Source organism: Grampus griseus (genome assembly GCF_964374135.1).
Source record: "Grampus griseus genome assembly, chromosome: 1".
NCBI lineage: Eukaryota > Metazoa > Chordata > Mammalia > Artiodactyla > Delphinidae > Grampus > Grampus griseus.
In genome coordinates this window covers 176,085,785-176,113,293 of record NC_139017.1, presented here as the reverse complement: position 1 = coordinate 176,113,293, position 27,509 = coordinate 176,085,785, and the positions used below count along the sequence as shown (strand labels likewise).

At 62.1% G+C, this 27,509-nt stretch overlaps 1 protein-coding gene across 2 annotated transcripts; it reads left to right on the top strand.

Annotated features, from left to right (window-relative positions):
- Positions 1-224: 224 nt before the first annotated feature.
- Positions 225-22,668, top strand: TMEM201 (transmembrane protein 201; the record flags this gene model as incomplete). Of its 2 annotated transcripts, none has more annotated exons than XM_082660703.1 (11): positions 225-357; positions 7,202-7,322; positions 7,981-8,175; positions 9,402-9,578; positions 10,731-11,083; positions 11,568-11,771; positions 17,103-17,335; positions 19,420-19,491; positions 20,223-20,468; positions 21,280-21,417; positions 22,571-22,668. In XM_082660703.1, the coding sequence occupies exons 1-11, from the start codon at positions 245-247 to the stop codon at positions 22,666-22,668; spliced, it is 1,950 nt and encodes a 649-aa protein (XP_082516829.1). In that variant the 5' UTR covers positions 225-244. The 2 variants fall into 2 exon arrangements, with proteins under 2 accessions (XP_082516829.1, XP_082516828.1); XM_082660702.1 differs by having other exon boundaries at positions 20,169-20,468.
- Between the last annotated feature and the right edge of the window lie 4,841 nt (positions 22,669-27,509).

Below are 27,509 nucleotides of genomic sequence, written 5' to 3'. Positions count from 1 at the left end.
GACTTCCGCCGGCGCCCCGCCCACCAGGCTCGCCCCACGCTCCGATTGGCTGCGAGGCGGGAGCGCGCCGAGTCAGGGGGCGGGCCCGCGCCGGCTACAAAGCGGCGAAGGTCACGGCGGGAGGAGGCGCGCGCCGCCGCTCCGCGTCCCGCCCGCGGCCCTCGGCCCAGCCGCCAGCGCCACCGCCGCCGCCTACCGCTTGCCGCCTGCCGCTGCCCACAGCCCATCGCCCGCGCCAGGAGCCATGGAGGGAATGAGCGCGCTGCTGGCCCGCTACCCAACGGCCGGCCTGGCCGGCGGCCTGGGGGTCACGGCGTGCGCCGCCGCCGGCGTGCTGCTCTACCGCATCGCACGGAGGTGAGTGCGCGCGGCCCATGCGGCCGGCTAGTATCACACCCGCGCCCCTGCCCCCGCACCCGCCCTCCGCCCGCTGTCCTCCCAAGCCCGCCGGCTCCGGGGCCGCCCGCGCCTCGCTGTCCGTGAGCGCGGCGAGGCCGCGGCGCGGCGGTGGGGCCCGGCCCGTGTGTCCCCGCGCCGAGACCCACTGTGCACGCCCCGCCCCCGGAAGGAAAACCGGACTGGGGATCCCCAGTCGGGAAGCGGCTGAGGAGTGGGTTGGGGGACCCCAGGAATGTGGGGCGGGCGGGGACAGCCAGCGCTTGACGTACGAACTTCCTCCCCCGCGGAGATCTGCGCTGGCCCAGCTGCAGGGTCTGCAGGGCCCCCAAACCCTGCGGGAGCGTCGAGCGGGGGTCGGGCCTTGCTCCTTTCCGTCTTGAGCCCCGATCCCTGGTCCTCAGGGGCACGTTGGGTCGCGTGAACACCGACCGGTAGTTTCTGAGCCGCATACGCTGTCTCGGGCGTTGTTCTAATCTCACATAAGCCCATTTCAGAGTCACAACCCCTGCTCTGTCTAGAGAAGCTGAGGGACAAAAGAGCTACATAAATTGTTATTAATTAGACGAGTCAGGGTGTGAGCTGAAGTATCCTGACCCTGGAGCCTGCCTCCCTGACCCCCGGGCTCCACAGCCTCCAAGAGCAGGCAAGCCTGACATACTTCAGAGGTGTTTAAACCGGGCTGGGCTGCCCAGCGGGTTCAGTGGCGGCTCCCCACCCCCGACCCTGGCTCCGAGATCATGCTGACCCCACTGTGCACAGCTGGTCTCCATGGTCAGGGATAAAAGCTTAATGGCCTCTTGCTTCAGGAGGACCTCAGGGGCAGCCCCACTGTCAACCCACTTGATCCACCTTCCCAGGGGATAGGGGAGAAAGGTGGGGTTGTGAGAACATTCTGGAGACAGAATGGGTGGGCTTGTAGCTTCAGCAGGGGATGTGGAAGCGCAGCTCTTAGGTGGGAGAAGCGAAGGAACTTGCCCACGGTCACTCGGCAGCAAGTGGGGGAGCTGGGACTTGAACCTGGAAGGCATGTCTGTTCTTCCTTAGCCACCACCGTGTACTGCTTCTCACCCAAAGGGAAAAGAAGTGAGGGCGACTGAGTCACAGGCTTCCTGGGGGAGGAAGGGGTAGGAGGGACATCAGCTGTGTCTGCAGGATGAGCCAGACTGGCAGGCTGAGGAGGGGGTGGCCTCAGGGGTCCCTGACAACGCACAGCTCTGCGTGTCCCAGCTTCTGCCCAAAATTTGGAAGCTGGAGGGGCTTGCCGGACCAGCTGGTTCAAACCAGTTATCTTATGCACGAGGGAACGGAGGTGCAGAGGTGCATGCCACCTGCTGTTGCTCAGATTCCCAGAGCGTGTCGACGGCAGAGGTGTGTCCAGAGCCCGGTTTGCCTCCCAGTTAACCGGGGGCAGGGAATGTCAGCCCAAGGACCAGAGCCTGGGCCAGGTCTTGTGTCCAGGCTTTGCAGCTCTCACTTGTGTTGGTGTGGCTAGATTCGCACTGGGTTTGCTCACTGTGCCTCAAGCTCCCGTCTTGTGCTGCCGCTGTTCCTGGGGGTCCCGTCTCCCCACCAGGGCTGCCAGCCACAGCTTTCCCGCTCCCGGAGACAGGAGTCTGAGGCCTTGGTGCAGTGTTGGGTGAGCTGCTTCGAGGGGAGCCAGGAGGGTACCAGTGTGGCGTGACACCAGAGTCGTCGTGTGGCATTGGGACCTTTTGATTGAGAAGGACCAGCCCTTTCCCAGGAGGCTCTGAGATTCTACCAGAGCGCTGGCTTTTGTCTGGGGGTCATAAATTAGCCACTGTCACGATTCAGAAGCAAGACCAGGCTGAGCCCTTCTCCTCTGTGGGGGAAACAGTGACAGTGAGGAATGGCTTTGGCCACAGCGTGGGTTTAGAATGACCCTGGGGAGGGCATGTGAGGAGAGTTGTTTCTGGAAATGGACTTGGCCGGCTGGGTGTTTGGGGGCTCAGCACAGCGATGGAGGGACCTGGACGGAGGATCGGCCGGGGAGCAGGGGGAAGAGCCCGCTTCTCTGAAGGGCTGCGGTCCCCAGAGCCTCCGGCAGGGCCAACCCTGGCTTCCCACCCGCGGAGTCCTCTTGACCGGACTGTGTGTTATGACCTGGCGTGGGGCAGGAGCTGCTGTTGGCCCCATTCTACAGATGAGGAAACAGAGGCCCAGGGAGATTGGGCTTCCTGCCCTATGACACCAAGTTGCTAAACGGCAGAGCCCTGCCTCACTCTGGCCCTTCAGCTCCTAACCAAGCCTCGTGCTCTGGGTCCTCACTGAGCAACTTGGCTGTCACTCTGCACCCATAGGAGGCCAGGTGGAAGCCCCAATTACACTTCCCCAGGCTGGCGCGCCCTGTACCCAGGAAGTCTTGGTGGCTTCCTGTGCCTCCCCCACCCAAACTCCCACCCCCAGGCTCTGCCGCTTGCCATCGTATCCATCTCCTGCCATCACATCCCTACTCAAGACCTCTGGAGGCCCCCGTAGGTGGTTATCGGATTGTCCACTTTCTGGTGTTTGGGAACAGAGAGGATGCAGCCTCCCAGGTAAAAGAGTTAAGCCTCGGCCTGGCGTCCAGGGTCCCTGGTTCCCGCTCACCTCTTGCCAGGCTCTCCTGGTGCTGCGCACTCTGGCTGGGGGGACCCTGCTCTCCGCACGCATGCCGGGTGGTGCCCCCCTTGTCCGCAGTCCATCTGTTTGAGGGCCACCTGCTCATTTGCCTTGCTGGCCGGTAAACCCGTTCTTGAGGGTGACGGCAAATGCACCACTTGTTGGCTCTCTCCTATTGCACCTGTCACCAGCTGCCCTGTGAGGTCGTTGTTCTCGTCCTTGTGTCCGGGTCAGGAGTGGAGAGCCTCGCTCATCTCTGCCTCCCTGCGATCCAGCGTGTGCCCAGCCGGCGCTGTGCTGAGGGACCGGTGTGGTCCACCGAGGGCGGATCCGGGCTTTCTGTCTTGGTGTTGGCTGGACTGCTGTGGGCCTAAGTGTGATTCGCCTTGAGGTTGGCGCGGGCGGCTGGAGGCCCGCTGGGTCCTGGTGGCACTGAGCTGCACATTGGTGCCGCTGTCCCGCTGCCCAGGAGCCTGCTCCTTGGATTCTCTCTGGTGGATCGGACAACACTCAGGGCACAGAGGAGCAAGTGAGGAGCCATGTGGGGTCCGACAAGGACCCCTCGCCTATGAGCCTGTCCTGGGATCCCCTCGGGGCCCTGCTGGAGGCTGACCTCTCGGCCCCCAAGGGAACCAACCTGACTCTCAGAGACCATCTTCCAGACCCCGCCAGGCCAGCACGTGGTGCCCAGGGTCACAGGCTGTGTGCCAGACCCTCTCGGGGAACTTCTCAGGGCCTGGCAGAGACTGGTGGACGCATGGGCCTCCCCCAGATTCTGAGCACCCCCCCGCCCCCCAACAGGGACTGATCCCCATCAGTGTCTCTTCCATGTGGCACAGTGCTGGGCTCACAGCAGGTGCCCACCCCCTGGCAGGGTCCTGGACCGAGGGCCTGGAGCTGCAGCCCTCAGAGAGGTGGGCCAGTGGTGGGCTAGAACTGACACCCCCCGCTCCCACCAGACCTGTAGGGCACGGCGGGATGCCAGGGCATGAGCTCTGTTGTAACTAGCTGTCCGTGTGTGGGGCTGAGGGGGTGATACCATTGTTGGGGGCCTGTGTTCATCTTTTCTTCCCCATTGTGGGTTTGGGGCTTGTGGAGGGACGGTTCGAGAGCATGCAGCTGCCCCTGGCTCCCCCCCAGGGGCCCATCCTGCCCTTGGCTGCCTCAGGCCTCCTCCAACCCCCGCAGAGCCTGAGAGAGCTCAGCACACAGGTAGCAGGAGCTGGGTGAGTACCTTCCAGACCCTCCCGGCCGCTCACCCTCTGGGGCCCAGCCTTCCACCTGAGGTGGCCTGGCCTGGACCCACCTAACTTGCTCCTGCCTGTGTCACAGGGACATTCTGTCTTGTCCCCTCAGATCTTGTCCACCACGAAGAGTGGTTTGACCCAGAGCCTCACTGGGGATGGAGGTTGTTGGCTTGCGGGAGAAGCGGGTGAGGGGTAGGAGGGGAGCGGGCTGGAGGGGCTTTTCCCTGAGCAGCAGCAGAACCCCGGCTAAGCGGGCGCAGAGTAGGCTGACCCAAGGGCTCCTGCATCAGGCCTGGTAGAGGTGGGTGCAGGCCCATAGGCCAGGCCCGCGCCGTGGCTGTGGGGACAGTACGTACGAGCTGTGAGGTCAGCCGTCAAGCGCAGCCCGCGAATGTGAGTCACTTCATCCACGTGTCTGACGTGTGGCGCTTCCGGCAGGCGGCAGCGGCGCTGGTGCTTGGGGAGCCGACATTCACACCCAGCTCCCCGTAGCTTTGCTGGTCCGTCTGCTGCTCACAGGCCTGCACGCGCTTTCAGGGCTCACCCCTTGGGAGCTGTGGGAGGTGACTTCCTGGCGCGGGGACCCCATCTGGCCAAGGTGGCAGGCAGCTGCCCTGTCCGCGAGAGAGGACCCTCACCCCGCCAACCCTGGGCAGGGATTACCAAGCCAGAGCCGCTGGCCCAGGGACCAGGACGTATCCCCAGCCTCCCCTTCCTGCCACCTCCTTCCAGGCCAGGCTCACTTCCCTAGCAACAGAGCTGGAGGTTCAGGGTAGAAATGATGACTTCCTGGGCGGGAGGGGCTTCGTGCCTGGCCCCCTGGCCCCCTGGCCCAAAGCTTCAGTTCCTGCTCGCCTGCCACCGGTCGTCTTTATTCCCTTCCCATCTCTCTTTATTCGTGGGCTGCCAGCTCTCCTGCTGGCTTCTTTCCAGAGGCGGGGTGTGGTGCGGTGAGCTTCTGGGGTGAAGGGGGCAGAGGGACCCATCACGAGGACAGCAGGACCTGGGGGCAGAGGGGAGAGGTTTTCCGGCCTGCCTCATCACCCCTTTGGACGCAGCACTGTGCACTCTAACAGAGAAGCCTGTAAAGCAGGTACAGATTAACAAAGAGAAAGCCAAGTGCCGGCTTCTCAGCAGAGCAGGTTCCCATACCGCTAGCCGCCTCCTTCCACTGCTCTTTGCCTGAAGCCCGGTGAAGCTGTCAAAATGCCTCCGCTGATCACCTGCCCAGCTCAGCGCTTTCCTGAATTCCCTCATTTGGGGAATGGACGTGGCAACTACCAAGCAAACGCCTCCAGTCCCAAGGATCTAAAACAATGTGGGCGACAGGTGGCAGCTGCTCTCCTGGGGTGGGGACTTCTGTGAAGCCCAGGAGGTGCCTTCCGTCCGAGCCCCTCGGCAGCCTTTTGTGGGCAGAGATTATCATTATCCCCCTTGGCCAGATAAAGAAAGGACTTTCCCCAAAGGCCACACCATGACCACGAGCCGCGCTGCCCAGTGCTGCTGTTTCTGGGCCTTGCCCTGTGGTTCAGTGATGCTGAAGACGTGCGGTCCCTTGTCGTCCATTCTGAGGCCCTTGGCCTGAACTGGAGCTGCAGGTGCCCTCTGTGGACCCTGGGACCCTTCCCTGCAAGGTCTGGTTTCATGTCCTTGTCTCTGTCCGGGCTTTCTCCTCCCCTCCCCTGCCCTCCCCATGTAAGCTGTCATTTATGGGTATTTAGCTGGGCACTGTAAGCGCTTCCCACACTTGACATGTCTTGTCCCCAGTCGACAGGTGAGAAGACTGAGGCTTGGAGAACTCTAGTAACCTGCCCACGGTCAGTGGAAGGGCAAGGCCGGGAAGCATCAGCAGTGTCAGAAGCAGCAGCTCTGCTTCCCGGGGGGCCAGCCTTTCTTCCAGGCCCCTGACAGTCCCGGGGACAGGGTAGTGACAGCCAGCGCCCTGCGTCGCGAAGCACCTTTACGTGTCTTGTGTCATTGGGTCCTTGTAACACGCAGATGCCCTGGTTCTGTGATCGCTCCCACTTTGCAGATGCGGGCCGAGGCTGGGAGAGGAGAAGGTGGCAGAGCCGGGGGCTCTGGCTCGCAGAAGGTTGGGGCCGTGCTGTCCTGTGGAGAGTAGGGGTGTCCGTGTGTGGTATGGCTGCCCATCCCAGCGAAGGCCCAGGCGGCACCCCCAGAGCTGGAGGTGGACTCTGGGGGTGAGTAGGGAGACAGGAGTGGCAAGGCCAGGACCCCAGGGTTCAAGCAGCTGCCACCTGTTGCCCACATTGTTTTAGATTCTTGGGACTAGAGGGGTTTGCTTGGTAGTTGCCATGTCCATTCCCCAACCCCCTCGACACACACACCCCCAACAGCCAGGGAGATGGATGGACGGCCCTAGAGCACAGATCTGTCGGTGTCTGGGCTGGGATTATCCTTCACACCCCACCTGTCAGCACACATGTGGCTGGCAAGGGCCACTGTGGCCAGCCTGTCCTGTCCCCCTGCTGGGGAGGGGTGGCCCCAGGCTGAGCAGCCTTCTGCAGTCCCTACCCCTTGGCCTCCTTGGCCCTCGCTCTCCTGGGGACTTCTGTGAAGCCCAGGAGGTGCCTTCCCTCTGGAAACTCCCCAGGGAGCACCATTTCCGCATCCTGGGAACAGGCCCAGGTCTGCGGGCCTTGCGGGGGTGGAGGGTGGTCCTAGAGCCTGGTCCCTGTCGGCCCCGTGGCCTGGCTGGCCCTGGGTTCTTGGTGCCTCTCCAGCTCGGGGGAGGCTTGGCCTCAGAGGCCAAGGAGAAGCCCAGGTCCTGCCGTTGGACACACAGCGTCCTGTCCTCCTCCGCCTGCCTGCATCTCCAGCTTGGGGTCCCCATCCCGCTTCCCACATGCTCTCCCTGGTCTCCTGTCACATGGGTACGGAGGTCTTCCCGCTGATTCCACTCTGCTCGTCCACAGGATGAAGCCGACACACACCGTCGTCAACTGCTGGTTCTGCAACCAGGACACGGTGGTGCCCTATGGGAACCGCAACTGCTGGGACTGCCCCCACTGCGAACAGTACAACGGCTTCCAGGAGGTGCGGCCCTCCCATCCAGGACCTGCGGGCCCTGGGCCCTGACCCTGGGCCCCTCCTTTGAGGAGGAGCAGACAGGCTCGGGCAGCTAGGGTGACTTGTGCAAAGTCCCAGCTCTGAAACTGGCAGGTTTGGGTTCAGACCCGGATCATTCTGGCTCTGAAGCCCAGTCTCTGCCTTGCCCCAGGCCGGGGTCGGCAGGCTCTCTGCGGGCCGGGCAGTGAGGGGTTCAGGCTTTGCAGGCCGCACGGTCTCTTGTGACCACTCGGCACTGCAGAGCCTCCACAGACGTGTGAGCGCGTGTGGCTGTGAATAAGCCCAGGAAAGCTTTACTCACGGACGTGGGCAGCCAGCCCACCGCCAGAGTTGGCCGACCCCTGTGCCAGCCCCTGCTGGGTCCTGAGGAGGGACACCAGGCGGGAGTGTGGGCAGGGGCGGGGTCCAGGCTGCACCCTCAGCGTATCTCCTGTGTTGGGGGTTCCCGTGAAGTGTTTTTGGAAGAAGAGCTTCTGCGTTGCACGTAGAGCAAGGGAGTGTTAGCGGTCCACTTCCGTGGAGTGCGGGCACGCGGGCCCTCCGTCCGGCGCCTGGCCCGAACCCGTGGGGAGGCTCTTGCCCGTAGGGAGGGGCTCCCCTGACTCAAGTCCTCCTCCCCCCCCAGAACGGCGACTACAACAAGCCGATCCCCGCCCAGTACCTGGAGCACCTGAACCACGTGGTGAGCGGGGCGCCCGGCCCCCGAGCCCCCATGCAGCCCCCACAGTGGGTGAGCAGCCAGGTGCTGCTGTGCCGGCGGTGCAGTCACCACCAGACCACCAAGATCAAGCAACTGGCCGCCTTCTCGCCGCGCGACGAGGTGAGCGGGTGTGGGAGGGGCTGGGGGTTCGAGCAGTGGAGGGGAGGCCCCTCCTCACCCCAGCCCCGTGCTGGCCCTGTGTTCCGCGTGTGTGATCTAGTCCATCTCAGCTGCCACTCGCTTCTCGCTCTTTCTGTCTCGTGTCACTGCTCTGGGGGCCCCAAGCCTGGGAGCATCGTGGAAAGCCCAGCTCCTGCCAGCCCAGAGGGCTTTGTCCCTGGGTAGGGGGAGGTAGGGTCCTTGGGCTCCAGCTTGGGGCCCTGTTGGACCATCCTGTCCGTGTCCCTCTGAGTCAGTCTTAGCCACTGGCTGGCGGGCAGTTTGCTCTGGAGTTGGTAGACGATGTCCCGGCTTGTGGGAGAGGAGGGGACACAGGTGCTGCCGAGAGGCTTGGTGTTAGGGCTTTGCCTCCCCCGGGTCCACCGTGGAGCCCAGCAGCCTTGTCATCTAGCTGGTGTCACCTCAACCATTCTGGGGGTTCTGTGATCTCAGGAGAAAATCCCAGCTGAAGCCCAGAGACACTGACTTTCCCAAGGCCCAGCCTGGGAGTGGGGGAGGGAGGGAAATGGAGGTGAGCTGGGGCTGGGAGGGGAGAGGCAGGGAGGCTGCAGAGAGAAGGGCAGGCATGTGCGATGAGGCAGCCAGGGCACCTCTTCTGGCACATTCAGTCCCAGCAAGAGATGAAACTGATAACCCTCCCACCCTCCCCTGGAAGCAGGGAGGGAGGGGCCTGTTGCTGCGTCTCTTGGGGGAGGAGGGGTGGGAGGGGACTCGAGTCTCCTGGGCTGTTCCTGAAACGTAAAGGCCCTTTGGTTTCTGCTAGGGCCCTGGCCCGGCCAGGGGCTCTCCGGTGTCTTCTAGACCACTGGGCTTAAGGGCGGAGGCAGCCCCACCTCTGGGTTGTCCATCTGCCCGCGTCCAGGTGGTGTCAGCCCAGAGCTACCTTCCCCCGTGGGTCACCTGCCTTCCTGGAGCTCTGGAGTCCGGGAGCAGGGCCTGAAGCAGGGGCCACGTCCCAGACTCTGGCCTCAACGTGCGTCCTTCGGAGCGACAGAATTGGCTGGAGTGTCTGCTGTCAGCTGAGGGCCCTGCTGTGTCCCGGCCTCTGGGGGCCCCTTATTCCCAGCCGTTTGTCCTGTTGGGCAGCGGGGGAAGCAGGTGCAGATTGGGGACGACTTGCACACGGTCGCCCCCTGGAGACCCTGAGCCTCTGTCTCCCTCCGCAGGGCAGATATGACGAGGAGATCGAGGTGTACCGGCACCACCTGGAGCAGATGTACAAGCTGTGCCGGCCGTGCCAGGCGGCCGTCGAGCACTACATCAAGCACCAGAACCGCCAGCTGCGCGCCCTGCTGCTCAGCCACCAGTTCAAGCGCCGGGAGGCCGACCAGACGCACACGCAGGTCCGAGGGGCGTCCATGGGGCACTCCAGGCATCCCAGCCCTGGGGTCTGTGCAGGAAACCCCTTCCCAGAGGGCTGGGCCAGTGACTGGGGGGCAGCTCTGCAGAGCTGAGGCCCTTTTCCCTGGGGCAGCAACTGTCCCGTGGGGCCACATCCCAACCTGTCCCCAGACACGGAGCGGACCAGGGGTCCTAAGGAGAATGTTAGTTATTTGCGTGCGTGACAGGGGTTTCTGAGCTGCCCTGCTGAGCCTGGGCACCTGCCAACACCTGTGTGGGTTCCTCCCAGCGCCTTCGTGGTGGGTGCTCTCCAAGGCGCCACGGAAACCAGACTTGGGGAGGTTAAGTCACTCGCGGAGGGCCACGTACCTGGTGTGTGGTGTCACCAGGATTTGAGCCCAGGACTGGCTGGCTAAAACCACTGTTAATTTTTATCACTGTACTCAGATGCTGGAATATCCTGGCTTAAAAAAATGTGATATAAGTAGCAAGTGGGTTTAGAAGTAAAATCCATCCTCCCCAAAGAAACTCCCACCCACCCCCTGGGTCCCCGGAGGTGCCTTCTGGTTGTGGCCATCTCGCTGACTGGTTGGTGTGTGGTTTCCAGTCTGCAGCCAGGCCCCCGACCACACAGCCACGCGCCAGCCACACGCCCACTTGCACAGTGGGATGCTCTGACCCTTGCTTTCCTCCTCTCCACCATGTTCCCAGACTGAACAACTTACTGCTGTTTTTTTAAGCTTAATTTTGGCCAGAGTTATCTGTATACTTATTACAATTCCAGTTAGAGCCGCAGTAGGAATTTTTTATGAGAATTTGAAAACGATTGAAAAAAACGTACTTGAAAGAAGAGGTCACCATCACTTCAAAAGGATTTCTGTAGAGAATGTGGCAGCACAGCTCTTCCCCACACAGGAGCTCGCAGTGGGGTGACGGCCCAGAAGTGAGACAGAATAATGGGACCCAGTGGTGAACCAGAAACAAAGCCAAGAGGGTGTGAGAATTTAGGGCGTCTCTGATCATCAGGAACTGGTGGGTTCTTCGGCAGGTGGGCCCCGGCCAGACCCCTGTGCACAGAGTGGGCACCAGGATGGGTGTTGGTGGCTCTGTCCCTCTTGCCGACCAGTCTCTCCCTCCCTCCCTCCCTCCCCCAGAGCTTCTGCTCGTCCGTGGTGAAGGCCCCGCTCCAGGTCATCGTGCTCCGAGCCCTCGCCTTCCTGGCCTGCGCCTTCCTGCTGACCACCGCGCTGTACGGCACCAGCAACCCTTTTGCCCCGGGGGCGCCCCTGCCCCCGGCCCTGCCACCTGGTAGCAATGGCTCGGCCCCGCCTGACAACAGCACAGCCCCTGGGGCCGAGGGCTGGCGGCAGCTGCTGGGCCTGCTGCCCAAGCATGCGGCGGAGAAGCTGCACGAGGCCTGGGCCTTTGGGCAGAGCCACCAGATGGGCGTCGTGGGGCTGGGCCTGCTCACCTGCCTGCTGGCCATGCTGCTGGCCGGCCGCCTCAGGTGCGTGGGGGGCAGGCGGGCGGGGCATGGTGGGAGCAAAGCTCCAGGCTGGAGGGGCGGGGCTCTGAGGGGCCACTGGGGCCACACCGCCTCGCTGCTCCACCTCAGACTCCTCATCTGCACAGTCGGCTGACGATAACCTGGCTCACGGGCTGTTGGAGGGTCGAGTGGGCGCCCTTGGGCCTTTGCTCTGCTTCCCCGTGCGGTTGCAGACCCTGTACCGAACGGTGTCCACATCATCTCCCAGTGACTCTGAGGGAGGTTTCTTAGCCCCATCGTACAGACTAGAACACTGAGGCTCAGAGAAGCACTGACTCGGAGTCATGCGGCCTGTAACTGTTGGAAGCGGCATTCAGAGGCCCACGCTCTCCTCATGGCCCTGGGTTCTGTCCTCTGAGCAGGGCTGGGGGTGGATGAAGGTGGCAGAGTGGGAGGGGTCGCCGTATCCCGCCTCGCTGGGCCCTCACTCCCGCTCTCCCCGCAGGCTCCGGAGGATCGACGCCTTCTCCACTGGCCTGTGGGCCCTGCTGCTGGCGCTGCACCTGGCCGAGCAGTACCTGCAGGCTGCCTCGCCCAGCTGGCTGGACACGCTCAAGTTCAGCACCACGTCCCTGTGCTGCCTGGTGGGCTTCACAGCAGCTGTGGCCACGAGGAAGGCGACGGGCCCACGGAGATTCCGGCCCCGAAGGTCAGAGAAGCAGCAGTGACTGCGGGGGGAGGACAGACGGACGGACAGGCCCAGGGCTTTGCCCGCAGCGCAGACAGTGCCCCTCTGTCTTGCATCTTTCTTACCTGCCTCACTTCCGGCCCTGCCCAGCCTAGGGCCCCCGGTCCTGGCCCAGCCCCTCCACTTCCCCGAGGAGTCAGGCCTGCCCCCCTTTCCTTTCTGGCTCCACCAAGCCATTCCCCAGCCCAGGCCCCCAGCCCACCGAGTGCTCTCTAGCTGCTCACTGCCTCCACCTCTGGCCAAAGACCCCCTCACCGTCCTGAGCCTGGAACACGGGCAGCGCCCATGCTGCCTGCCTCTGACCCGTGGCTTCCTGCTGGCAGCTCCAGGCACCCCACACTGGCCACGGCCCTTTTCCTGGCTCTGACACCACGGGAAGAGGGTTGCAGGCCTGCTGCCTGCTTCTCCTCTCACCTTGCCCCGCCTCTGGGCCCCCTGACATGGGTTGGTGGTGGTGGCTGCAGGGTGGGCCCTGGCCGCATGGCCTGACCACGTGGGCTGCTTGGCATGGGCAGGTGGTGCTGAGCCGGGGCCAGAGCAGAGTCCCCTACCTCGTCCCACCGTCGCTTCTCTGGTCTGTCCCTTTGGTCCTGCCCGTTGCCCTGTAAGCCCCGTGGAGCTGGTGAAACCAGGAAGAGACAGGGCTGCCCCCTGGGTTCCCTGCTCTGAGACCCTGTTATCCCTCAGCCTCCTTCCCCAGGAATGGAGAGTGCAGTTCTTAGGCTCAGACAGGCCTTGACCATGAGTGTGTGGGGGGAGGCCTTTCTCAAGGTGGACAGGAGGAAATCCTGCCTCTCCTGTAGTCAGCAGATATCTTAACAGCCAGGCCGTGGTGAGAATTGGCCCAGGCTGGGGGGAGGTCTAAGGTCTAAATACTCTCTCCTTTACTTCTCTATCTTTTGGGCACCACTGTGAGCCAGATAGGCAGAACCTGGGCACACACACTCTGCCCACTCTCCTGGGAAGCCCCTGGGTTCTGCCCTCGAAAGGCAGGACCCCAACCGTTATGGCCAAGCCCTCCACTCATTCCCTGCAGGGACTGGGGTTCAGGCTTCCTGGGCCAAGGCGGCCCTGATTGGCAGGCAGCGCGGGACCTGAACTGCTCTCGTTGGCCCTGTTCCCTTCCCCCCATACCAGGGGTGTCCCCAGTTTCCTCCTCTCACCCCCTTCCTCCAGCATGATGCCTGGGAAATGTCCCAACTGCCCAAGGTTAGCCTGGAGTAAGGAGCCCAAGGGACACGCAGGCCCATGACACCAGGTCATTGTCACCTTGTCCCTCTCTGGCCTGTCACTGCCCTCCTCCTGGCCCCTAGAGCCCCTCAGGGAGGGCACCACAGCTCCTGCTTCCCACTTCCCTGTAGGGCAGCCGCAGACCCCACAGGCCTTCAGCCTCGCTCTCCCTGGGCCAGGCCCTGCTGTGCCAGCCTATTTACTGCCTGTGGGTGGAGAGCTGGACCCCTCTCCAGGGCCCCTGAGTGCTGACCTTGGTGTGGATGTGCTCTGGAGGCTGACGTGCCGTCCACGTTTGGAGGCAGTTCCCAGCCTGGGGGCTGCCCTCCCAGGGCCGTGGCAGGAGGCTGGACCAAGGCCGTGCGCCCCTCCAGGGCCCTGGGTCCTGCAACTCCTCACTGCAGGCACGAGCCCCCTCCAGGTGTGGCCCCAAGTGTGCCAGCCCCTCCGCTGTACACATGGGAGCCCAGGGAAGGCAAGAGCGGATCACACGCATGTGCGGGTCACACTCAGGAAAGGGCGGCCAGCTGGCTGAGCCTGAGGGGCAGGTGGAGCGTGCCCGGCTCAGGCCCCTCGCAGAGCCCCCGGGGAACAGGAGTCGTGCCCAGGCCCCTCCGTCCTCGGGTTCTCGGGCTCCGAGGCGGCCACCCCTCGCCACTCACCCCTCGCCGGCCGGGTGGGGAGCGCCCGGGTGGAGCGTGAGATGGAAGGGCGCTGGCGAGGCAGAGGGGGAGTGGGCTGGCCGGCCGCCGGCCTCGGGGAAAAGGCGCGGCGGGCGCCAGGCAGGGAGCCAGTGTCTGTTGGCTGTGCGTGCCCTGCCCTCTGGAATCTCCCGTTCTCAAGGAAGCTGGCAGCGCGATGCTAATTACTGTTTTTCTTGGTGTTGAGTAGAAGCAGGACATCTGTGTGTACGTGTGTATTTAAGTTAAATTATTTATAACAACCCTAACCAGCTCTCTTGCTGGCCAGGAGCCTGCTGAGCAGATGTCGCTCCTGCCCTCTAGTGGGGACGGAAAGACACCTTCATGTCACTGAGATGGAGCTCATCGAGGAAGGCTTCCTGGCCTCTTTAGTGTTTGGTGTGATGTTTTAAAATCACCCACCTGTCCCTTAAAGTTTCATTACGTAGAGCATATTCCAGCACCTTCCGACATTACTGGCGACAGCTGAGGAAGTGCGGGCACCACTGGGATCGTGGCTTATTACCTGGGAACGTGTCGGCCCTGCTTGGGGCCTCTCTCCCCTCCGCTGGGGACGACAGTCACCATCTGGGATCAAGGGGCCGTCTTCTCCCTCCAGCTCTGGGGTCCCCGCCCCAGGCCGAGCAGGCTCACTCGTAACGCGTGCCCAGGAGCCCGCCGGGAGGGGCCCGTGTCCCTTCTGCCTGCAGCTGTCACCGAGTGTCCCGTCCTCTCTTGTGCAGACGTGGATGATTGTCTAGTGATCCTCCAATTACTGTAACCGCAACTCCCGGCCATAGATGTAGTGTTTTTGATGCTGTATTTTCAATAAATGCCTCCGGGGCCCTGCTTTGACCGGTGGGCGTCAGGCACCACGTCTTTTCTGGTTTTTTTCTTTCACGTTCCTTCAGAGGCTTCTGTGCCGGGGGCGGGGGCTTCGGGGGACGGGGGTGCCCACCAGAGCCAGGTTTGGGAGCTGGCAGCGTGGGCACCAAGTGGCTCAGGGCCCCCCATCCTCGGGCGCCCTGCTGGCTCGTGCTTCTCCTCGTCTCCATAAACTGCTGCTTAAAATGCAGTCCTCTCTCCTGTTCCCGGCTTGGCCTGGGGTTGGCTTGGAAAATCAAAGGTTCCCCTCAGTGTCAGATGGGAGGCAGTGCAGCCAGCCGCCCGCCCCCTCGCTGGAGCCCCTGTGTCCCGGCGGACACACAGACTTGGATCCGGGCCGGGGCCTCTCTGAGATGGGATTTGAAGGCACAGGCGGTCTGGGCGGGCCTCGCCAGAGGAAGTGTCGGTCCCCGTGCAGCGCTCGGCAGCCTGGCGGAGATGGGGCTCCTTTGACAGGGGCCTCCTGGGGCCTGTCTTCTGCGGAACCAGGACAAGGGCTCACGCTTGGCGCTTCACAAGGATCTGCTAGTTGAGTGATGCCACTGCATGTCCCAGTGAGAGGGTCAGACCACAGAACCGTCTCCCCCTCGGCGCCACCATTTTTAGTAGCATCAGAGATTGGGACACCTGTACCGGGCGGATGAGAGACTCAGGTTATAAGCTCTGGGGCAGCGCCAGGTGTGAGCAGGATCTGGGAAGCGTAGGAAAGGGCTGAGAAGACCCAGCTTCTCCTGGGCCCAGCTGGCCACCTCTGAAACCTGCAGCCTGACTTGGACCCTCTCCTCTTACTTGCCGATTACTGCAGGTGGCCCTCGGCCGACTCGCGGCCTGACCTGGCCTGTGGGCTGCCCGGTGGGGCGGCACAGGAAGCCCAGCGCAGGCAGAGTCGCGCTGCCGCCCGCTGGAAGGGCCCGGGCGTGCCCGCCCCCATGGCCCACGTGCCCCGCCCTCATCAGGCTGCTCCTGCACAGGGCAGACGGGGTCCTCTGGGAGGTGCAGGCCCCAGCAGGGGGCGGGGCTTTGTGCGTGATTGGAGCGAGTTGGCCAAAGGTCCCAGCGCACCTTCACCGCCCTTCACTGTCGTGCTGAGTGTCCCCCCACCTTGCAGGCCACTCCTCAAGGTCGTCTGTCCTGCCAAACGGTATGTCATTCTAAAATGACAGCACAAAATCGTATCTTGTATTTAGAGGCAGAACCTTCCGCAGGCGTTTTGGGGGAAAGGAGGTGTAGGGGTCAGACAGGCTTAGGCAGGATGGGTCAGCGGGTGGAATGCAGGCGCGTCCAGCCTGGGGCCAGCCAGGTTGCCCAGACTCTGCCGTAGATTTGCTTGATTTCCCCGTGTCCCCCAGATACTGGGCCCCGGCTTTGGTTCTGAAGTCCAGGTGGTTTCCTGGTGCTTTGGAAGGCTTTAAGGAGGCCACGCGATTCTCCAGGAGGGCGTCAGCTGACCCCACACTTTCCTCATAAAACTTGTTTAAAGAGAGGGGCAGAGATGAGAAATAGGGAAATCAGTGGCGTGGAGATATTGGCCAGCGGTGCCCCGAGCTCAAGGTCGTGGTGGGCACGGGGTAGGTACCTTAGGCAGCCCCCCGGCTCTGCTGCAGGGACTGAGCCAGCCTGCCCGTCCGTCGGCACATTATCCATGGGCTCAGTTGTCCCTTGGGGACCGAGGTAAGGCTGGACCTCCCGCAGCTCCGTCCAGACGGCGGACTAATCATGTATTAACTGTCTCTGTCCCTCCCCCTCTGTAATCGGTTGCCTTAATCAGAAGCATGGTTGACATTCTGGCTTGGGGCCACCGGGTCCTGTCGTGTGATCTGTACCGTTCTCGAGTTAAAGAGACACTGTCACCTTCCGTCTTTCGGGCAGCCTTGCGATCGTTACGGGTCTTTCTAAGTTCAAGTTGGTGTCCGGCCAGAGCCTCTTCCCTGAGATTCCCAAGCTTGGCTGCCTTCCGCCCCGCTCTTCCAGGGGCTTTCGAGGAGTGTCTGAGACCAGAGGGCAGCGGCAGGACTCCCAGGGTCGGGCCCTGGGGAGCAGGGGCTCCCCGAGCTCGGCCGCTGCCGGGAGGCTCTGGGCACCAAGCGGGTAGCGGCGCGGAGGAGCCCAAGGCCGTCGGCCCAATTGAGCGGCCAGCACAGGGCTGGGCGTTTTTTGCTTCGAGGTGAAGGGTTGGCGTGAGGCTGGTGAGGGCGACAGTGTCACTTTAATACCGAGACTCGTAGTGGACCTAGTTTGCTGTGAGGCTGAGGGGATCGGAGGGGGCATGCCGGGAGGGGTGGGTCACGCTGGCGCCTCCCAGCCACCCGCTCCTAATGGCGTGAATGTGGTCGGACTGCTTTTCTGCTGCAACTAACACACGCCTCCTCTGGGACCCCGACTCGTGCCCCACCTCGCACCGTGGGAGGGGAGGGGGCCCGCCGTGCGGAGGCCGCTCCGGGGGCCCCCGGGGCTGACCCAGTCCCCTCTCCCATGCCCGCTGGGCTCTCTCTCGCAGGTACTTCCCGGGAGACTCTGCCGGCCTCTTCCCCGCCGGCCCCAGCCTGGCCGTCCCCTGCCGAAGCGTCGCAGGCCCCTCGCCGGCTCTGTTCATCCCCGCCCCGCCCGGCTTCCTGCCACTTGCCAACCAGCAGCTGTTCCGGTCTCCCCGCCGGGCCTCGCCCTCCTCGCTGCCCGGCCGCCTCAGCCGGGCCCTCTCACTGGGAACCATCCCCTCTCTGACGCGAGCAGGTAAGTGGCGCTCGGGCCGTGGTGGGCAGCGCGGGGCTGGGGGCAGCCGGGCTCGGGGACTCTGGCTGAGCCCGGGGTGGGTGGTGGTGCTTCTGCTTAGAGACGGGCGGAACTGGGTTCAGACCCTGCTGTGTCCACTCATGGGCTGCCTTAGCCAACGGGCTTAACCATGCTGAGCCTCAGTTGCCCTCAAAATTGAGGCCAGTGGTGGAACCCACTCCATGGGTGGTCATGAGGGTTAAACCGGGTGGTGGATTTAACGTGCTTAGGCAGCCGGTGGGTCCGTGTCCCCTCCCGTGGGGTTCTGTCTTTTATCACCGTTCTCACCCTTATTATTAACTGCCGTTGTTCTGAGACTCTGGGGACTGGGAATTTTGCCCCTGGCCTTCCTGTGTGGTCCACAGGGCAGGGATTCGGTTCAGGTCTGCTACATTTATGGAGCCCCGGAGTGACCAGCACCTGGTCCCTGTCACCGGAGGCTTTGTCTCATCCCTCCCCTTCCCCAGCAGGGTCTTCCGTGACGACCCTCCTCACCTTGGGAAGCCACCCGGTGCCCACGGGGTTTGCTTCACCCTCGGGGTGCGGCCTGGGGTGCGGGGCTGTGCGGCAGGATCCAGCCTCTAGGAAGGTGGGCGGCATCTTGGTTAAGCCGGGCTTGCTGACGTGCAGTGTCTCTCTTACGCCCCTGAGCAGCTCCCCCAAGCAGGGGGCTCCCCCTCCAGTCCGACACCCCTCTGGACCTGTTTCCCTCCGGGACTCGCCCAGCGTCTGCTGTGTGCAGTCCAGCATCCTCGTAGGTAGAGGGTGGGCCACAGTGCAGGAGACACGGCTCGCTGGACACAGCTCGTGAGCTGAGCGGTGGGTAGTGTTTGAGGCCTTCAGGCTGGGATCGAAGGGGTGAGAGCCCCGAGCCGTACGGAGACCTGGACTCCAGGGACTTCTGTGTCACCGAATGTGAGCCGTGTTGCTGGCAGAGGGTGGCTGCCGCCTGCCCTCCTCTGAAAATGGCTGTTCAGCAGAGTTCCTGAGCCCGTGGCCGGCGAGTCGCAGCTCAGGCCTTGGGGCTGACGGACAGGGCCTCTGCGGGCCCTCCGTGAACAGCAGCTGGAGCCAGGGGGAGGGGAGCAGAGTGGACATGGAATGCCCTGGACCCAGGGACCTGGAGGGCCCGGAAGCTGGGCCCTTCCCCAGAAGAGTGTTCTCTGTGTCAACAGGCAGCCTCCGGGTTGCCCTGGGAGGCCCGAGGCAAGGGCTCAGGAGGCCCCCTGCCCCGAGGGTGGCAGAGCAGTTCTGTGGAACGCAGGCTGGTCTCAGGTGGGATCCCGGAGTCTCCGTTGCTGGGGCGGGTCCTTGGCTCAGGTGTCAGGAGGCCCTGGTGGTCCGGGGCGCGGGCGCAGTACCAGGTCCGTCTTCCCGTCTCTCTCTCTGCTCTACTGGCCTCTGCACCTCTCGCTGCAGGCCTCACCCCTGCGTCCCTGCAGCTCAGCCCCAGCAGGAAGGCCCCTCCCCAGTTCTCGAAAGGACTCGGGCTGTGCTTGGGCCACGTGGCCATCCTCACACAGTCACTTGGGGGTTGACCTGGGTCTGTGTCCCCGGACCGGTGGGTGGAAGGGGCAGGCGGGGCTCTGTGCCTGACGGACCCCTCAGAGCCCTTGGGGCAGTGGGGCAGCAGCCCCCACGCGGGCGCGTGGAGGCCGCCGGCTCTTTCCACGCTCGGCTGTCAGCAGGGCACTTGGGGGACCAAGGGGCTCGTGAGATGGAGCCCCTGCCCTTGGGGTGCACTTGGCTGAGGGAGGGGCAGCGGGCTCTGCGCACCAAGGCCCAGCGCGGGGGGGTCAGGCGACCGGTTAGTGGAGCAGGGCAGGATTCCAAACGGCTGAAGCAAAGGAGGCGCAGGTCAGGTACCGGGACGCGACCTCCCGTGCAGCCTGCTGTGGGCTTCGGCCTCCTCATCCGCGAGGCGGGAACGTGCCCTCGTGAAAACTCCACACGGTGACGGTCTTGGCAGAGCGAGGGGGGGAGGGGGCTGGAGCCGGGGCCCTGTCTCCGCAGGGACCTGTGTTGCCTTTCTCTTTCCTCTCCAGACTCAGGTTATCTGTTCAGTGGGAGCCGCCCACCGTCTCAGGTGTCCCGATCCAGAGAGGTTCCGGTTTCAGGTGAGGAGGACAGAACGCCAAGAGGAGTGACCGGGAAGCCGCCTGAGGCAGGGCAGCGCATGGGCCGGCGTTTCCAGAGCGTGTGCAGGGCGGGACAGCAGCCGCATTGAGCGTGAGCTTTGGGGTCAGACGGGCCCCCAGAGGGGGTCACGTTCAAACCCCAACCCTGTGCCTCCCAGCTGTGCAGCCCTGGGCAAGTGCTTCACGCCCTGTGCCTCAGTCTCCTCTTCCGGGAAGTGGGCGTGAGAGTTTCTAGGATCAGCTGCGATGCTGCTGTCCTTACAGTGGTGACAGAGGGAGGCGGCACTGGGGGTGCCGGCGTCAGCGAGGCTCAGGGTCGCTGACCTCAGGTCTCCAGGGTTGGTTTCTCCCCAGGCCTTGCTCTCAGCTGAGGGAGGAACCAGGGGCTTTGGATAGAAGTCAGGGGGAAGGGGGCAGAGGGGGCATGGCTGAGGCTCCGGGATCCTCTCCCCTCTCTCGGGTGCCTGGTGGGGTGCAGGCCCCTCCTACCTCAGTCCTCAGCAGGGCTCCCTTCTGCCCCCCAGTCTAGGCCCAGCCTCGCCTTTCTCCCTGGGTCAATACAGGAAAGAGCCCCAGGACCACAGCCGGTCCTATAACCAGAGCAGACATTGACACGATATTGTCATCTTTGTTTCTGTCACCCTCCCACCCTCCAGATTACTTCTCTCTGCTGTCGGGGAGCTGCCCCTCCTCCCCCGTCCCTTCCCCAGCGCCCTCCGTGGCTGGCTCCGTGGCTTCCAGCTCTGGCTCCCTGCGCCACCGCAGGCCGCTCATCAGCCCTGCCCGGCTCAACCTGAAGGGGCAGAAGCTGCTGCTGTTCCCATCGCCCCCCGGGGAGGCCCCTAACACCCCCAGCAGCTCCGATGAACACTCGCCCCGCAACGGCAGCCTCTTCACCATCGAGCCGCCCGCCGTCCCGCAGAGGCAGCCGGCGCGGGACACGAAGCACAGCGTGGGTACGGCCCTCTGACCGCCCTCTCAGAGGCAGGAGAGCCCAGCGGGCCGTGGGAGGCCTCTGGTCAGTGTGCAGCGGTGGGGACACCGTCAAGAGGTCACACGGGGCCTGTCCTGGCTCTTATCTGACTGTGTGGCCACTCTCCCAAGTCCCTGGCCTGGCTGGCCTGGCTTCTGGTGACCTTGAACCCTCCAGGACGTTGCCCTTTTTTGGCTGATTTTATTTTCTTCTTTTGCAATTGACCTGGAGGCTCCTCTGTCCCTTGGGATGGTCAGAAATGCATCAGGCCGCATCTGGTTGCAGATGTTTTTGTTTTGCTCAAATGAAGTTTTTCCGCAAAGCATTTTAGAATTTTTAAAATTAGGCCTCAACCTTTAAAATCTAGAACTTTCACATGAATGTGTGGATTTCCTGTGTCTCGTATTATATCAGAAGATCTGGCCACGCTGGGCCAGACAGGTAGAAGGGCAGGCTGAGGTCCCACGCCCCAGCCTCTGCCACTCCCTGCCCCACCGACCTGCCCCCTCCACAGCCTCGCTTGTGGCCGTCGTCTTCTACCGCCTGGCGGTGTTTGAGTTTGTTGCTCCTGATCTAAAGCCAGCTCCCTTCATGGCAGCTACACAGACAGGACCTGAATGAGGACCTGGCCTCCCACTGCCCACTGCCTGGGGCGGGCCGAGCAAGTTGGGACCGGCAGGGCTGGCTGGCCGGCCACATCTGAGGACCATCCTGGGATTGGAGGTGGAGCTGCCCCGCGTCTGTCCCTGGGGGTGAGCCATGAGCTCCCACTGAAACACCCCTTCTCCCTGCAGACATGAAGTCAGCGCCGGAGGGGGGCAGCACGTGCAGCAGCCGCTCTATCAAGAAAGAGGACGACTCGTCCCGGTCGTCCTCCTGTGTGGTGGACACCACCACCAGAGGGTGCGCGGAGGAGGCCCCCACCTGGCGAGGTCTGCACCCCGTGTGACGTGCGGGAGGGGGGCAGGGGAGCACGGGGTCTCCAGGTCTGCAGCCGCCTCCTGAGAGCTGTCCGAGAACAGCCCCTCGAGGGCTCTTGGGTGACAGAAGAGGGTGAGACGGCCCACCCGAGGCCTCCTGGCCCCCGTCTGTGGCAGCCTCCCCACTCAGATGAGGGTCTGCATCTGCGCTCTTACAGGAGCCTCTGGCCACAGGCGGCTGTTTACACCTAACAGTTAAAATGTAACAACAATAAAAATCTACTTGCTTAGCTGCACCAGCCGCATTGCAGGCGCTCCACTGCCGCGTGTGGCCTGTGGCTGCTTGACTGGACAGAACAGATGCAGAACACTTTCACATTTGGAGAAAGTTCCCCAGGAGGGTGTCAGCGTGGGCGCCCTGGGGCCAGTGCAGAGGCTGCAGGCTGTGCAGGGCACTGAGTTGCCTGGGTTCAAATCCTGGCTCCTCTGCTTGTGGGATGGGGGCGGGCTGTGACGTCAGATCCCAGTTCAGTGTAAAGCCCAGCGGTCGGCTCCTGGTGCCCCCTCCAGGTGGGTGGGAGACGTGTATGTTGACAGGATTTTCCTGGAAATGGGCGCTGCTCCCAAATCAGGTGGGGTCTGGGATGTGACCCAGCAGCATCAGCTTGGGGTGGGGGACCCCAGTCAGCAGCTTACCGCCTTTGAGGCCTGGGCAGGGTACTCGTCCTGTCCTGTCTGTAAAGCTGGTGTACCCCATGGCAAGGTGCAGGTGTGTACCACCCTAGCCCGGGACCTGCCTGGTGGCACAGGGTCAGGAAGAGAGGCATCTTCAAGGAGTCAGGACTTGGGAATTCCCTGGTGGTCCAGTGGTCAGCACTCCGCTTCCACTGCTGAGGGCCCGGGTTCAATACCTGGTCAGAGAAGTAACATCCCACAAGCTGCGGGGCACAGCCGAAAAAAAAAAGGAGTCAGAATCTAACTAAGTGACCCCACGTTCCTGGGTCTTTTCAGATGGAGAGGCGTCTGGGTGCCCCGAAAGAACTGGGGTGGGGCCTCAGTCTAGGAGCACCTCCCCTGGGGGCGGGGCCTCAGCCCAGGAGAGCCTCCCTGGGGGCGGGGCCTCAGCCCCACATTGCTCACAGGTCTCTCGTTTTCTCTCTGGAAGGTCGTTTAGCCCCCTCGCTGATCCGGGGCCTCCTGGCCGTGAGCTTGACTGTCAACGCCCTCTTCACCTCGGCCTACCTGTACCAGAGCCTGCGCTGACCCGCGGTCCGCAGCCTCCCGGCACCCAGAGAATCTCGGAGGGTGCGCCCAGGTGCATGCCGCTTCCACCACTGCCGGCCTCAGCCCTCCTCGAGGGGCTGCCGCCTCCGCCCTTTTCTCCAGGGCCCTGGACCTCGCCAGAGGGAGCCCTGTTCCCGGAAGCCTTCTCCCCACCTAACAGACTGCGGGGCTGGGCATGGTCTTGGGGGTCCCAGCCCTCCCCGCCCACCTCTTTGGCTGACATCAGTTGTGTGTTTGGTGCTGACGCTCTGATCCTGAAGCCAGGGGTCCCCGAGGGGCTGCATGACCCTGGGGTCCCTCCCCACCATCCAGCCCTGCCTGGCGGGAACGCCACGACTGCTGTGACGGGATCAGGAGCTGTGGCCCTGAGCCCGCAGCCGCGGGCTGTGATTACATCTTCGTACTGTACCCCTCTGTCCCGTGGGCCGCCTCAGGCTCCCTGGGGGAGGAGGGAGGGGAGGTCTCCAGCCGGGTGGAGGATAAACCTCCCCTGGCAGGCCCCGTTGAGGGCTGGCATCTTTTGCCGTTGTCCTGCCCCTTCCTGTGGGCTGTGGGTGACGCCTTCCCTCTGGCTCTCCTGGGCGGGCAGGTGAGTTTCCTGCCCAGGGCCCCTCAGAGTTCCTGGGTCTCAGGGGCCCAATTGGACTCATGTAAGCACCACCCCCCAGACTCACTTCTCCCTGCTTGTGTCCCCATTTTATTACCTCTGGTGACCTTCCCTGGCAGCAGCCCTGCAGCCGTGAGAGCACTACCCAGGGCCCGCCCCGCCCCATTTCCAGGCCCCTCCCTCATGCACTGTCCACAGGGGCCTTGTTTGACCCCCTCAGCCTGCAGGTCTCTGATGAGACTGGACCCTCACGCCCACCCTCAGCATTCTGCTGTCGTGGTGGGCTCAGCGCGACCTCTGTCTCCAGGCCACTGTGGCCAGCCTGCTTCCTACCCCACGCCCCTTGGTCCTGCCACTGCCCTTCCGACCGATACGGCAGGTCTGCCCCCTACACCTGCCCTTGTGCTGGGGTCCCATCCTGCCCCCGAGAAGAGGAAGGGTGGGTCTCAGTCTGGCACAGGGACCCTCAAGATGCCGTGAGGAATGAGAGACTGCCTGTGGGTGTCAGCATCCCCGTCCCGCTGCCCTGGGCCCTGGACGCAGGTGTGGGGCTGTGTGTGTGTGTGTGCGTGTGTGCGTGTGTGCGTGCACACTCGTGCGTGTGTCAGTGCACGCGTTCGTGCCACTTCAGGAGGAAGCAGCAGCCTCTGAATTCTGAGACTCGTGTGGGGAGGCTCGCGACGGCAGGGGAAGGGCCTTCACTCTGTCATTCAGGGATAAAGTTTAATTTTATTTTTCTACACATTTTTGCCAGGCAAGGCGTTCTGCTGGGAAGCAGGATGCCCCCAGTCCTCCCTGCCGGGGAGGTTTAGTTTTATTAAGCTTTGGGTGCTTTTTTAGTAATTTTTTTTTACCATGTGGGGAAGGAGGTTGCTCTGACATCCCCCCACTCCTGAGAGCTACTGTTTCCTGCCCTACCCCTCACCCCAGAACGAGGGGGATTGGGGGCCAGGGGCCACGCCACGTCCCAGACTCCAGCTGCCAGAGATGGTTCCAACTCGGAGGTGGTGCCTCTTGGCCTCCATTCGTACAGTGGGCGTGGCCGTCGAGTTTTTTAATTTTACTGTTTGCCTAACCAAGCCAAATTCCATTCCCGAATACCCTTCCTCTCTGGCTCTGAGGAAGCCCTGACTGAGTGCCCAGCCCCCTCCTCTCGCGCCTGGGCCCGCCTGGCCCCTCCTGCCCAGGGCCGGTGGTCCTAGCACCCCCCAGGGGCAGGGGAGAGGCTGGGCGGGGAGAGGGCTGACTTACGTTTTCTTTCAAACAAAAAACACAACCTTATTTTTCTTTACAAAAGCAAAAAAAAAAAGGAAACCAAAAAAGATACCAACCTTTGAACTATACCTCAGTCTGTCTCGTCTTTATTCTCTTTGGGCAGCCCAGGCCTCGGATTGGGGGCCGGGGCGGCGGCAGGGGAGCCCGGGCTGCCGTGGAAGTGACTTCATTCGCTTGTTTCTTGGATACAGAGCCCGGGGTGGTGGGTTCTGAGTGGCAGTGTCCCCAGAAGGACTGAAGGGTTTGAACAGGACGTTATCGGCCTGGACGGGCCTGGACGGGCCTGGGCGGCGGGAGGGTGAACCAGAGTCTGCTGAGCAGAGACGGGAGGCTCTGGGCAAACGGCGTGAGCAGGGGCTTAGCCGTCTCTGCGAGATCCCGTCCCAACCAGCGGGCCAGCGTCCTAAGCGTCCCAGCACAGGTTCTGGGCCCAGGCTGCCTGGTGACTGCGGAGTCTGCATTTTTATGGGCTTCATTTTGATGCTGTGAAGTAACAAGCCCACCATCCAGGGCTGAGCTGGGGATAATTAAAGCACCACACGATGCAGAGGGCCTCGTTCGGGCCCAGCAGCCATGGGGAGGGTGGGTGGTGGGTGCTTGGCTCCCTGAGGCCAGCGGGGCAGATGGGAAGGGACGGGGCTGGACTGCTCACTCCGACTGCACTCAGGTCACAGCCGACCTTCTGGGGCAGCAGGACCAAGCTGCCTGCAGGTGGAGCCACAAACACCCTGAGTTCACTGACCTCAGGGGTGTGATGTCCCATGAGGCTGTGACCTCAGGGGGCCAAAGGGCCCACTTCTTAGGAGCCCTCTCCTCCGTTGAGCCTGCGAGGTGCCTGCTCAGGAAGAACCAGAGGCTCCCTTAAAAATCACGCGGGTCCCCTTGCTCAGGGCTCACACCCAGCCCTGTGCTGGGAAGAGGAAACCCAGCTGAGGGGGCCGCGGGGAGGCTCAAACACAGTTGTTTCTGTGAGGGATTTCTTCCTTTAGGTGTGTCTGTTATTATCTTACTAATGTCATCTGTTTTTTTTTTCTTTTCTTTTTTTAATATTTATTTATTTGGCTGCATTGGGTCTTAGTTGCGGCACACGGGAACTTCCGTTGCAGCGTGCGGGCTCTTCATTGTGCCATGCGGGCTTCTCTCTAGTTGTGGCGTGCGGGCTCAGTAGTTGCGGTGTGCGGGCTTAGTTGCCCCGTGGCATGTGGGATCTTAGTTCTCCGACCAGAGATCAAAACCCATGTTCCCCTGCATTGGAAGGCGGATTCTTAACCACTGGACCACCAAGGAAGTCCTGTTGTTTTCTTATAAAAGGGAAATACGTTTATTGTAGAAAATCTAGAAATACAAGTGAGCAAAAAAAAACTCATAATCCCACAATTAAAATATTGGCATCTACCCTTTTCTTCTACATACATATCTTCTTTTTTTTTTCTTTTCTTTTACGAAAGTGGGATCTTTCTGTCCACAACATTTTGTCACTTTACTTCTCACTTTACACCATCATGGGCCTATTTCCATATCAAGTGTGACTTCTCGTCCCTCTTAAAGGCTGCCTTCCCCGTCAGCACAAGCAGGTAATTTTACCTTCCCTTACAGCTGAGCATCTAGAAGGCTTATCATTTCTCCCTGCTTTTATAATTGGGACAGCAGTAAGCATCTGGTAGGAACCTACGTCTTCTGTACTGAAGACTTTTCTTAGGATAATTCAAAGGTTTTCAGGATTCTGAAGCTTTTTATATGCGTTGCCTGGTTGCATTCTAGAAAGCTACAGAAAATGATGAGTTGTTTTTTGTTTGTTTTTTCAAAACTCTGGAGCTGACTTTTGCTTTGGAAATCTGCACCTGGTAACCAGACAACTTATGTGGTGGGGTGGAAAGATCAGATCGAAGTTCTGGTCACATTTGTAAAGAGATGGTTCCCGCCGCACCTCAGGCTCCAGGGAGGGACTTGGTGGAGGATGAAGGGCAGCAAGCAGGGTGCCCAGCACCATGTCTAGCAGAGAAGCTCAGTTTTCAAGTGCTGGGCTCCACTTGGGTTGTATGTCAGAAAAAAGTTCTGCAGATTAAAAAGTAAAAGTTTTGAAAATCGCTGCTAGCATACTAGCTACTTTACCAACCGTGCGATGCCTGGACCCCTCTGTGCAACAAGAGCTGAAGGACCTAGATGATGACCTCCTTAGAAGGGTCTAAGGGGCGATCAGAGTCAGAAGCCCCCCATTAGAGGATGTTTGAGGGGTCCGGAGTGGCTCCACTGCTGCAAAATGCTTTCTGTGGTAGGAGCTCTGGGGACGTTTTGCCGCAGGGGGTAGAAGTGGGGAAAGCTGCCCTCCGTCCCCGAAGGGTCTGGCAGGTGAGGGCGAGCTGGATCACAGTGAAGGAGGCGAGAGATCCAGGATTTCCGCAGCATCTTCATCCACTGCCAGCCAGATTTCCGCGATAATTATTGTGGTGCCCCTAGCATGTGCCAGGCTGTGCTAGGCACTGGGGCTACAAGGTGGGCAGAACAGAGATGCCCCTGCCCCCCAGAACCTACCTGGAGCAGGAGGGTGGGCTTAGGTAAGTACCCAGTACATAATTACACACCTGAAAGAGCTGTGAGGTCATGGGTCACGGCCCCTTGAGGTTGGAGATGTAACTTTAAGGCAAGATGAGACGTATCACTGTAAGTGGGAGTAAGTGCTTATGCAAAGGCCCTGGGGTGGCTTTCAAGGAATCGAAAGGTTAGTGCGGCAGGAACCCAGGGAGGGAGTGTGCAAGTAGCTCCAGGTGAGCCCAGGAGGAGAGCAGAAGCCACCCGCAAGGGTGCCATGAGGGGCACCTGAGGGATTTCAGATTTCATCCTAAAACCAACGGGAAAGCCAGTGTCGAGTATAAGCAAAGGAGGGACAGGAGCAAATGTGCTTTTTTAAAATTTTTTGGCCGTGCCACGCGGTATGCAG